Genomic DNA, 13,342 nt, shown 5'->3' on the forward strand with positions numbered 1-13,342 from the left:
GGCCAGTGCGCGCATGCGTGCTGGAGCTGACAGGGCAATGGCTCACATGCCCTAAGAAATGGCTGTGTGCCACCTGTAGCAGCGTGCCATAGGTTCGCCATCACAGGTTTATGGAGTTCATTTTCATAAAACCCTGGCTTGATTCTCTTTGGTATCAGCATGCCTGCTTGATGACTCATTTGTGGGGAATTTGCCTTCAATGGAATTTCTCTTTATTTTTGTCCGTGGGAATTTATTTTTAAATGCAAACTGCTCCAAAAAGAGAAATGGTGCTTGCTTTTTCAAAAATATGTGAGCCTATAAGGGCTGATTTGGACATTCATTCTTTTTTGAGTTTGCTTTTGGAGATTAAACTCCTGTACTTGTTCTCGGAAAAATCTTGAATTTTCTTTTACCTGAACAAAATTAATAATCCTTCTATATGGAATAGAATATTAATTTAGCTCCCTAGGCAATTTTGCATCTTGTAATTCCAGTTCTTTTACCTTTCCTAAGTAGAAGCTGATGCCTGTTAGTAAGATGTGTATTATATCTTTAAAGACTTTATTACTCAAGTGAAACCTGTGAGACCATGTAGTTTTTACTGAAATGGCTTTTATAATCCTTTCCCTATTTCATCTGCAGTTTCATTTTCATCTATATTATTGAGAAAGTGGAGCAAACATCTTACAGCATATGTCCTTCTCTTTCGCCATGTAATTTCTGTAATAGCTGCAAGTTAATGCAAATGCTTTCAGCACTGGAGTGCCTTCAATTTTTGTTTTTAAAAAGCAGACATTTTGAAACAGTCAAACATGCAACTGTTTACTCTGGAACTAGAGAACTCTGTGAGCATGGCTAATAACATCAAGAACTGCAACTTGTCAGATTTTGCATTTAGTTTAATGAACCTTAAAATCAAACTGAGTACAGTGCAATATTCATCAGGAGTCACAACAGAGACTTCCAGCTGAATATAATGAACATCATTTAATAAAATTTAAAAAGAACTGGAGCCTTTCTCTGTGGTGGACGGGCAGCACCAAGGTCAAAGGCCCGTGAGGCAGTGCTGTAGACGCTTTTTAATACAAGATAATATGATTAAAAGTAAGAGTAAGAGATAGAAATAAAGGGAATATCAATGTATTACATTTCTATTTGATAAAATGAAAGTAATAATGAGAAATAGGTGGAATAATTGAATAATGATAGACTGTAACCAAATATAGATGTGTATTGTTATAGGTATTTTAGAAGTTGTTTGAATATATAATAATGTTTAATTTGATTAGTTTTGTTTGTACTGGAATGTATGGCACCCAGGTGCCACACTGTAGACGCATTGATTTTACATTTTTATAAAAAATTAAAAAATTTTGGGGAAAAAAAAGAAATCCACTAGTGCCATGATTAAAATAAAAAACTTACTGTATTTTTCACATTATAAGATGCACTTTTTACATCCAAAAAAGTGGATGGAAATGTCTGTGCATCTTATTGAGTGAATATTGCAGTAGGGGAAGGAGGGTTGGTGTGGCGACAGCATTCGCCACCACCAGTCACTCTGCTGCCATTTGCCGCCAGTGGGGAATGCGGGAGCCTTCACTGCTGATCAACTGATCAGCCTCCTGAAATGCCATCAATCAGCTGTTTTAGGTGGTGGAGATCACGGCTGTCAATCGCCACCAATTGCACCTGCCGATCACTGCTGCCACCAATAGCTGCCCCAAATGGTGGTGGCAGTGGTCGGTAATGGTGATAGGCGGTGGCAATCCCCACCACCTAGAACAGCTGGTCGGCGGTATTCTGGGAAGCTGATCCAACTGCCAATCAGCTGTTCCCTGGCAGCGGCAGCAGCTCAGCTCAGTTAACAGGTTGTGGGGAGAACGGAGCAGAGTCCTGATAAGCCACATGTTGGCACTGCACTAACGTGCTGAAGCTGACCAGGCACTTTGCTGTTTGCTGCAAGGACAGTAGCCAGATGAATACCGGATGGATGCTGGGAGGCAGAGGCAGATTTTTTTCTTGTTTTCCTCCTCTGAAGCTAGTGTTCATTTTATCATCTGGTGCGTCTTATAGTGTGAAAAATAGGGTATATAATGAAGTGATGGTGATACTGTGAAGAATTAAGTAATTACCTCAGGCAGCTGATTGTGAGGTCATGAAAAGGCAAGCAATCTGTTTGATTATTTAAATTGTTAGTATATGTTTACTGAGGGAGAGGCTTTCTAAAGTGTTCATAAAACTCAGATTACAACAGATCTATGTGATTCTGCTTCCATTTACATTTTGTGAATCTTCAATAATTTTTAGTCCTTTCAAGTGAGTCTTGAAAGATGTAAAAGTTGAGAATCTGGTCTGTAGAGTTCTGATTCTCCTTTTTTTGTTTGTTTGTACAGCTGAAAAAGTATCTTCCTTGGGAAAAGATTGGCACAAATTCTGTTTGAAATGTGAGCGTTGCAGCAAGACCTTGACACCTGGCGGGCATGCAGAGGTAAGAGATCAGATAATGAGAAGATGAAGCAATAAGCTTCTGTATTATTTAGAGTCAATGAGCTGTTCTGTGCAGGGAAAAACCTTGCACAGTAAAGAAAACCTCGTGACTGCAAGGCAATTAACAGCTTCTCGAATCTGGGAAGTTTTTCTTTTCCGGGCAAGGTTTTTCCCTGCACACAATGGCTGACAGACGCTTCCAGTGGGATGCAATTTGGGCATGGCAGGTAGGGCAGAGGCGGCCCACGAGATGCGGATCTTACCAGAGACTGGCAGCTCTGGATCTTGCGGATTTTGGGGGGTTTTCTTAAAAAAAAACTGCTTTCCAGATGATGCTTAAAAGCTTCTGAGGTTGCTCCTGGAGGGGGCAGGCAGACAGGCAGCATTCCCCCTCCTTTCCCAGGTGCTTGCAGCCTCGGATGCTACAGCAAGTTCTGGCCCTTGCAAAGTAAAGCCAATTAAAAACTTTCCCTCGTGAGATTTTCTTTACTGTGCAAGCAGCCAGAGCTGCTCCAAGGCTGCAGGCGCCCAGAGAGGGGGAAGAAATGCCCGTCTTCCCCCTCCCAAAGCAACCTCGGAGGTTTTCAAGCTTGCCTGGAGAGGTGTTTTTTTAAGAAACCCCCCCAAAAAAGCTGCAAGATCCAGAGCTGCCACTCACCAGCGACTGGAAAGCGAGGTCATCCACTGCCTGTTTGCCCAGCACTCGCTCAGAGACCTCCTAGCTCCTACCCACACAATTCCTAAATTAATTAGGAAAATAGAAGAATATGGTGAAGTTCCAGGACTGAAAAATAAACTAAGAAAAAACCAAAATAATAGTTAAAAATGTTACAGACACACTGTAAGGAGCCACACAGAAAAAAGAACTAGCAAGGAAAATATGTAGACAGATAGTCAAGAAAGTTAAATATTTAGGAATTCAACTAACGGCAAGCAGGGTGGGATTCAAAATTTTTAGCAACCAGTTCTGTGGGCGTGGCTTTGGGCGTTGGCGTGGCTTGGTGGGCGTGGCTAGGTGGTCATGTGATCAGGTAGGCATGGCCAACTTGACCGACATCACTTCTTTGCCCTTATGACAGTTTTAAGTCTAAAAAAGATATCATATATCAAAAGATTACAAGACTTTTAAAATATTAATGAAAATATTAAATACTTAACACAAAACAATAAAACCTATTTAAGGTATTGCCAAATTGCAGTTTTATTGGCGTCCTCAATTGCCCCTTTTTTCACTTTCACATGAGCATCATCAGCACTGTGATTTGCTCTCAACCTTTTCTTAACTACAGGAATAGGGTGCCATTCCTTTAGGGGTGCAGCCAAGGTGGCGCAGTGGTTAAATGCAGCACTGCAGGCTACTGCTAGATCAGCAGTTCAGCGGTTCAAATCCCACCGGCTCAGGGTTGACTCAGCCTTCCATCCTTCCGAGGTGGGTAAAATGAGGACCCAGATTGTTGGGGGCAATATGCTGACTCTCTGTAAACCGCTTAGAGAGGGCTGAAAGCCCTATGAAGCGGTATATAAGTCTACTGCTATTGCTATTGCTATAGGGGTAGGCCAATTAAATTAATGGTCATTAAGTGAGTTATATTAGAAACAGGCGACTTCTGCTCTCTGAACATATGATGTTCATTTGTGAAAAACCCTTTTCCGCTTCTGCTGAACTTACAGCAATTGTTCTGACAATAGCTTTTGCTTTTTTGATACTGTCAGGAATTACATATTTCTCTGAATCTTTCAAAACATTTTCTATAGAATCTCTATGTTCATTTATATTAATTTTGTAATTAAAATGTCACTAAATGCATCCAAATGCATCCAAATTTAGAAGTCACTAAATCAGTGTTTCTCAACCTTGGCAACTTGAAGATGTCCTGACTTCAACTCCCAGAATTCCCCAGCCAGCATTCGCTGGCTGGGGAATTCTGGGAGTTGAAGTCCGGACATCTTCAAGTTGCCAAGGTTGAGAAACACTGCACTAAATGCTGTTAAATTTTTTGCAATACTTGCAACTTTTTTTTTTTTTAAACTGCCAGTCATTCGTATTTCTCCCTAAAGTTGGTGTACTGTACTGTTGCAATGTCCAGCACTCAGGGAGATTATCTGCAATGTCGAAGTTATTGGAAGTACTTGCTGTGCTCATGCTCCTTTCTCCAATGTGTAGCAATGTGTTTTCACCTAACATTGTAGGGATCTGTTTTCATCCAACATTGTACAGTCTGTTTTCATCCATTGCTGTGAACAACTTGTAATGTACAAATACAAATTGTCTGAAATGGTATAAGGTTTCCTGCCTGAGCAGGAGGTTGGAGTAAGACCTCCACGGTCCCTTCCAACTCTGGGTCTACTGTTGGGCCCATTCCTCGGGTCTTTTAGTTCAACTCCGGATATGCTTCAAGGCGCTAGTCGTCACTTATAAAGCCCTTCATGGTATTGGACCTGGGTACTTGAGAGACCGCCTGCTGCCAATTACCTCCACCAGACCGATTAGATCCCACAGATTAGACCTCCTCCGAATTCCATCCGCCGGCCAGTGTCGACTGGCGACTACCCGGAGGAGAGCCTTCTCTGTGGCTGCTCCGACCCTCTGGAACGAACTCCCCGTGGAGATTTGCACCCTCACCACCCTCCAGGCCTTCCGCAAAGCCCTTAAAACCTGGCTGTTCCGACAGGCCTGGGGCTAAAGAACCGTGCCCCTATCTCGAATGGTATGATTGTTGCGCTTTTTTAAATTATGTATTGTTTTGTGTTGTTGTCAAATTGTCTGTATCCCTTCCCTTGCTTGAGTGTGAGCCGCCCTGAGTCCCCCCCCCCCGGGGGAAAAGAGCGGCATACAAATGAAATAAACATTCAACATTCATTCAACAACTCCCTCCTCAAGCAGGAGAACCTATGACAAATAGATGTCCAGTCTCTTCTTGAAACCCTCCAGTGATGGAGCACTTTCCACTGAATACAGGTTCTTATGATCCCATTGGATTATTGTTTGATTAACTTTGGTGGCCCTGAAGGAGTAGGCTGCAATTCGTGGAAACAGAAACGAAGAGGGCAAATTCTTGTCATGGCCAAGAATGAAATTCCTTTTTTAAATGTTTTTATTAGCTGAAAAATGGATGTCAGATATTTTATTGCCATCAGGAGGGAAAACCCACACAAAATAATTAATATTTTTCTGAGCAGATTGCAATTACTTGCTGTCCAAGGAGGTTCCACCACAAATGCGCGAACGACAAAAGCGCGCCTGACTAAACCGCAGTGACTAAACCGCGGTGACAAAACCGCGCCGACGAATGAGCGCTGAAGCGCGCCGACAACAGCGCGCCGACAGAAGCGCGCTGTAACCCTAACCCTAAACCAAACCCTAAACCTAACCCTAAACGTAACCCTAAACCTAACCCTAAACCTTACCTTAACTTAAATCACACTTCTGTCGGCGCGGTTTTGTCAGCGCGCTGTTGTCGGCATGCTTTTGACATCGCGGTTTTAGCGCCGCGGTTTTGTCGGCACGCTTTTGACGTTCGCGCATTTGTCGGGTCACGGTCCAAGGATACCAAGCCAGGTCAGTCACTGGCAGGTATGTAAAAATAAGACAAATAACCTCCTGATCAAGTCCCCATCCCCTTGTTGAAAGCCTGCTGGGATGGTCACAAATGGCAATCACATGACTCCAGGGCAGTGAAACGGTCATAAATACATGCCAATTGCCGAACAGCCAAATTTTGATCATGTGAGCGTGAGGATGCTGTGATGGTCATAAGTGCAAGGACCAGTCATAATTCACTTTTTTCAGCCCTCTGAATAGTCCCTATATGTAGGGAAATAAAACTCAGCTAGTCCTCGACTCACGACCACCAACTGAGCCCAAACTTTCTGTTGCTTAAGTGAGATGTTTGTTCAAAGTGAGTTTTGCCCCCATTTTATGACCTATCTTGTCACCATGGTGAAGCGAAGCACCGCAGTTGTGAATTTTGTGTAATGATAATGATAATAATAAAAAAAATAATTTTGTGTGCCGAACCAGCAGTGATGCTGGCAGCCACCCATCCCTGATTTGAATATACATTATCATCCATTTAGAATGCTCAAGTACAGGGCGGGGCATAACCTTTTCCTAGGGGGTCACAGCAACACTTGTAATAACAACACAAATAATTCATACACCATTCGAAAGCCCATCAAAAACTGAGTTTATTGACACGATTTAATAGTCAGTATGACCACCATTAGCCCTTCGAACAGCATTCAAACGAGGTGGATAAGAACACAACAAATCTTCAAACAGTTCCGTTCGATTTTTCAGATTTTTCAACACAGTTTCCAAATTCATTCTCAAAGTTTCAACCGAATATCGATTTTGACCTTGCTCCTGAATCATCAGAGCTTCCACTTCATCCTTAATTATGGCCCCAATGCTCTCTGCCGGATTGAGATTGAATTTGGAAACTGTGTTGAAAAATCTGGAAAATCGAACGGAACTGTTTGAAGATTTGTTGTGTTCTTATCCACCTCGTTTGAATGCTGTTCGAAGGGCTAATGGTGGTCATACTGACTATTAAATCGTGTCAATAAACTCAGTTTTTGATGGGCTTTCGAATGGTGTATGAATTATTTGTGTTGTTATTACAAGTGTTGCTGTGACCCCCTAGGAAAAGGTTATGCCCCGCCCTGTAAGTATAGAATGAGCTCAAATAACCCTTGAAAATAAAATCTAATTAAAATAATCATTTTTGTACAAAAACATGATGGCTTTGCAACACAATTGCATTTACATGTAGAATCATACAATGCAAGGATTGACAGAAACCTTCGACATAATCTAGTCCTTGCCCAAAGAAGGAATTCACTACAGATAGTCCTTGACTTACAACCATTCACTTACTGATACTTTGAAGTTTCAACAGCACTGAAAAAAACGATTTTCAACCAGTTTTTACACTTAAAAACCTGCAGCATTCCCATGGTCACATGATCAAAATTTGGGTGCTTGATAACTGGCATGTCATTATGACAATTACACTATCATGGGTCATGTGATCATCATTCATAACCTTCTCAACCATCTTCTGACAAGCGAAGTTAATGGGGAAAGCCAGATACATTTAATGACCATACAATTCACTTAACAATTGCAGTGATTTGTTTAACAATTGTGGCTAAGAAGGGGGAAACTCAGCCTTGCTTAGGTATAAAATTTTTGTGTTCAATTGTGGTGGTAGTTCAATGACAACCTGTGTAGCACAAGCTAAGAAATATTACTCCAATGAAGACTGACAGTTCCAATTTTTCAAATAAACTTCAGTCTCTCCATGCATCGCAAAAACACACAGATATACAAACATGTCCACGGAAGTTTGCAGTCTTAAAGGCTATTTTCATTTAGGAAAACATTTTTATATATTTAAAAATGCCCTACATTCGCTGTCTAGTGTAGTGGTGGGCAACTAATTTTTCCAAGGGACCACATGAGGCACTGGAACTGTTGTGGAAGCTGCCATGAGCCTGACAGACCACAGGCTGTGGCCCGTGAAGGGTAAAATATCCAGGTCTGGTTAGTGTTAAATCCCACTGATTTCAGCAACTTCCTAGGTCATTTCTCAGACATCCTTTGATTTCTGGGAGTGAAGGAGGCATGGCCACTGGTCCGGGCCTAAATATCCCATTGTGTCTGTATACTTCACGAACCAGAAGATAGCTGGAAAAATATCTACAGATGATGTCATCAGCTGCTGCCAGGCACCCAAGGTGTCGGCCAGCTGCAGGTTGCTCCTACTGCCTCCCTGATGCTGCCGGACAGGTGAAGGCTTTTCCTGGCACTTCTGAAGTTGCCGCTGCTGCTGCACTGAAGCCAGTGGAGGCGCGAAGGCTGCTCCCAGTGTCACTGCAGCTGCCCTCCTTTGCCCTGAAACTAAGGGCTGGTGGGGCCTCCACAGGTGGTGATGGCAACAACAGCCATCCCCGCCGAGACACCTACGCCCAACTGCAGGACACACTGGGTCTGCCATTGTAGTCCTCTGCGACTGCCCCACCACGCAGTCGCCACTCCCACTGGAAGCACGCACACCAATGTCTGCCCACCGCACGTGGAGGCCTCTCTGATGCTGCCAGCTGCCCTGCCAAGGAAGCCCTAGAGCGGTGATGCTGATGGTCTACAGGGGGCTGCTGTCATGGCGCAGAAGCGATCACTGAAGGTCTACAGTTGGTGCCATAAGGGGTGCAGGATTTCGCAGGGATTTAGCTGCCTTGGGAGGGTTGGGGTGATGTGAGTGTGTGTGAGAGAGGGGGGCTTATTTTCAGTAGAGGACATATATTTTTAGGCCCACCCCCAAAATCTGGCATGGCCTTATTTTCGGGACATGTCATTTTTTCGGGAAAACATGGTATTATTGCTGTTTATATATACACTGTGAGCTTATGTACTGAAGACAAATTCCTTGTGTGTCCAATCACATTTGGCCAATAAAGAATTCCATTCCTAGTTCTATTCCCAGTCCCTATTCTATTCATTTTCTTATTTAATTCTCTCTCCAGCTCCACTCCAACCCAACTGTTTCCTTCCTTTAAATCAACTCAATTTAAATCATAATTTTTAAAGAGCAACTATCATCTGTCCCACAGTGGCTCCTCCTTTTGACTCCTTTTGATTCACCGACAGTCCCAATATTGCAGAATATACAGCCTCATGTTACATAACTAAGCTCCATTTCATGCTGAATAAATTAAATTATTAATGTATATTAAATAGAAAACTATCTTTAAATAGATTTTTACCCCAAAAGCATTTTATTAAAATAAATTTGATAAATGTGGTAAATAAAAAAAACTGATTATTTTTTTAAAAAATTGATTTTTTTTGTTTAAAAAAAAATACACCAATTTTTAGCCACCCTGTTCTTAAGTGAGTTCTGCCCCATTTTATGACCTTTTTACCACAGTTAAGTGAATCACTGCAGTCATTAAGTTATTACCATTACTGTTAAGTGAATCTGACTTCCCCTTTGGGTTTGCTTGTCAGATCACATAGAGGATTAACATGATCCCAGAACACTGCAATAATCATGCATGCCAGTTGCCAAGCATCCAAATTTTTTGACCATGGGGATGTTGTTACAGTCATAAGTGTGAAAATGGTCATAAGTATTTTTTTTTCAGTTCTGTTGTAATTTCGAACAGACTATAAATGAATTGTAAGTCAAGAATGAACTGTATGTTACTTAATTTTATTTACCTTGAAATATTTAATAAAGTTATGGTTTAAATGGTTGAGGCACTTAAGAGAAGGGGGTCAATTTAGAATATTTAATATGTCTACATCTGGAATCAACCACTTTTAAAATATCACTTTTCTAGAAAGAAAGAAAACAAATTTCATCTTTTTCTAAAGCACATACTAAGTTTTCATTCCCTGGAACTCTCTCATCTTCTTTTTCTTCTCGAGATCAGCCTTATTAGTATTATAAGTATCCTACTGTGGACGAAGTCTGATTTCTGAGAGGAAATACTGATAAGTTATGGACATTTTTCCTTGCAAGAAATGTTCCACTTGTGCTGCCAGCTAGCTGTCACAGACGGTAACAATAGAACTGTGAGGAGGCATAGAGCAGCATTTTTCCTTGTCATAGCAACTTTTCCTCAGATAAGAGGACAGGGTGTGCACTACATTGCTCTATCACCCATCACTCACTTAGAAAAGGCGAAGAGAAGGGCATGCATTCTTTCTGCCCTTCTTTTTTGAGAATGTAAATCTATCAAGTAGAAAGTCCATCTACCGCATGTTGTAGTCCATCGTAAGAAAGTCCATCTACCACAGTGTTTTTCAACCTTGGCAACTTGAAGATGTCCGGACTTCAACTCCCAGAATTCCCCAGCCAGCGAATGCTGGCTGGGGAATTCTGGGAGTTGAAGTCCGGACATCTTCAAGTTGCCAAGGTTGAAAAACACTGATCTACCATATGCTACCATGTGTTGTAGACCCTGCAGCCCAGAACGTGTTTCTTTTGCGAAAGCCAGTCCTTCAAAAATCCAAAGCAATTTACTGATGATCTGAGGGGAGCCAGGAGGCACCAAACTGCGCCCAGCCACTCTCACTCCCTCCTGGCTAAGGGTGGGAGCGCCTGAGACAATGTCCCCTTTGTGTTGCCGGCATAGCAAAGTTCAAGGCAAGATGCAGGTGCTGGAATCGGTGCACTATGCCTGCAACTTAATGCTCTCCAAGAAGCCTGCATTACCGGAACAGCAGAAGGAACAGCAGCAGGTGCCACTAAAGGAGCAACACTGAGGCGAGAATGTGAAAGAGCCAAGAAAACCAATCAGCCAGGAGGCAGTCAGCCTCAGCCATGCCTACCAGTGCTCCCACAAGACCAACCCGAGCCTCCATACAGTGTTTCCGATATGGTCAGCTGGGGCACTGAGCACCTGAATGCTTGGCAGCCACTCCCAAACCAAAAGCGGGACTGACAGCTCTGGGAAAGCCGAAAAAATCACCATGGAAGCCACCAGAGAAATCTAGCTTGGGATGCCAGGCCGTCAAGGTCCCCTCTTCCCCACCCGAGGTCCCCTCTTCCCCACTCTGGCTGAAGGAGACCAGTTTCCCACCTCATATGACAGCAAGGATAAGAGAAAAAGAGACCTGATGGTGAGTAGAGCCACCTGCCATTTTGCAATCCCTGTGAGAATTGTGGCACCCAAATCAGGAGCTTAGGGGGAGTTTGAGGCTCTCATAGACTCATTCTGCACCTCATGTTTAATAAGCCTGCCCACAATGCTGAGGCTGGGAATCTGAACGAGGAGGCTATCTATGGCCATGAGGTCTGAACAAGTCTATGGCTCACTAATAGGAGGGACCCCAGTATCTAATTTTACCCAACCCGTGAAGCTGGAGATGGGTCAGCACTGGGAGATTTGTGATTGCCCTGAAGGTGACAGAAGCTGTGATCCTGGGACTACCCTGGTTGGACAAGTGGGGCAAGCCTTTCCACAGAGGACAGGATCTGAGGGCTCAGAACACAAGGGCTGGGTCAGATCAGCTACTGGGGATGCAAATTATCCCCAGAAAATACCAAGACCTGGCAGAGGTGTTTGGGGAGGAGTGTGACATGTTACCTCCTCACAGGCCCACGGACTGAGCGATTGAGCTCCTGCCAATTCTCATTTTCACCAAGATGATGGAGGAGCACGTCAAGCTAGTCTGCCAAGTTTTTAAGAAGCTTCTGGCAGCAAACCTATACACTAAGCTGTCCAAATGCAAGTTCCACCAGACCTGGCTGGACTATCTGGGATATCGAGTATTGAGTGAAGGGGTGGGAATGGATCCAGGGAAGGTGAATAGCAAGCTCCTTGGGCCTGTAAACAACTACAAAGCTTTTTAGGGTTCACTAACTTCTTTAGGCAATTCATCACATCCTTTGTGAGAATAGCCTTGCCGATCACAGAGCTACTGAAAACAGGGAAAACTGGGGCTAAATCCTAGCCAAACCAGCTGCTCCAATGGATGATGGAATTCCAAAAGGCATTCAAAACTCTGAAAAGGCTATTTGCAAAGGAACCGGTTCTGAAGCACCCTGATCCCGAGGAACCCTTAGTGATCCAAGCTGACACCAATGACATGGCCTTAGGGGCTGTCCTCCTCCAGAGGAATGAGGAGGGGAAACAGCAACTGTGCATTTACATCTCTCAAAAACTCACTGACATGGAGAGATGCTGGGCCATATGGGAAAAGGAGGCTTTTGCAGTCTGATAGACACTATTGACCTGGCACCACCTCCTGGGGGGAGTAATGTACCATTCAAAGTGTGCACTGACCATAAAAATTTGGGGGCACTTAGAACTCTTTACAAACTCTCACCAAAGCAGGTTCAGTGGACACAGTTTTTCAACTGATTTAACTTCATCTTGAAATACCTCCCGGGAGGAAAAGTTTTTCTGGCTTACATTCTCTTGAGAATGCCCCAGTACAAGAGCACACCCCTCAGGAGGTGGTTAATGCTATTATTCCCCTACTTCAGGAAGCGGCCCAGGTGATCACACGATGATGAGCCATTCAGCAATTGACCACACCAGGGGAGGAACGGACCCAGAAACTCAAAACTAAGTTGCCAAGCGAAGAACCACCCACAGCTCTTGACCATTAGGGATGAGCTGGCCTGGAAAGGGACTAAACTATACATCCCTAATAGCCTGCAGATACAGGTCCTACAAAGGAGCCATGATGCCAGGCAGGCACGGCACTTTGGTTCATAAATACCTTCCACCTGGTTAGACAGTTCTGGTGGCCAGGGATGAAAAAGGACATTGAGAGCTATGTAAAGAGTTGTGCAACCTGTACAATGATGAAGAAAAGACTGGGAAAGCCCCCTGGGTTTCTGAAACCAGTAGCACCTGGTCCTGGGAAGAGATCACAATGGACTTCATAGTCAGCTTTTCCAATTTTCCAACAGGGCCATTTCATTGCCTTCCACAGATTACTGTTTGCCCACAAACTGACAAAGTTGTTCCTGAGGTATATCTACTGATTGCATGGGGCCCACGCAGAATTATTTCAGATCGGGAGGTTCAATTCACAGCTATGTTCTGGAAAGAGATTTTAAAGTTCATTGGTCCTCCAAGGGGCTTAGTTTGGCTTTTCATCTGCGTGCCAATGGGGCAGTGGAGAGGGCTAACACCATGGTGCAGCAGTACCTAAGGTGTTATGTCAACCACCAGCAGACTAATTGAACAGAACTGCCTTTTGCTGAAGTGGCATACAATAACGTAGTGCACAGCAGCACTGGGCTTATTCCCTTCAAAGTTGTCAATGAGATATACTTTGTCCCCATGCCAGAATAACCCCAGGTGCCCCCCTCTCCTATCAGTCTAATGGGGTCTAGGACTTTTA

The 13,342-nt window shown here is 43.5% G+C and overlaps 1 protein-coding gene across 1 annotated transcript in view; it reads left to right on the forward strand.

The window, feature by feature from the left end:
* LOC106552828 (cysteine-rich protein 2) overlaps window positions 1–13,342 on the forward strand; it is a 51,473-nt gene that overhangs the window by 19,506 nt on the left and 18,625 nt on the right. Inside the window, 1 exon segment of the mRNA XM_087726550.1 lies at window positions 2,379–2,473. Within this exon segment, the coding sequence (XP_087582676.1) occupies window positions 2,379–2,473 (95 nt within the window).

Source organism: Thamnophis sirtalis, unplaced genomic scaffold (genome assembly GCF_051295495.1).
Source record: "Thamnophis sirtalis isolate CommonGarterSnake01/CBP01778 unplaced genomic scaffold, rThaSir2_p1.2 scaffold_12, whole genome shotgun sequence".
In the NCBI taxonomy this organism is placed as follows: Eukaryota; Metazoa; Chordata; class Lepidosauria; order Squamata; family Natricidae; genus Thamnophis; species Thamnophis sirtalis.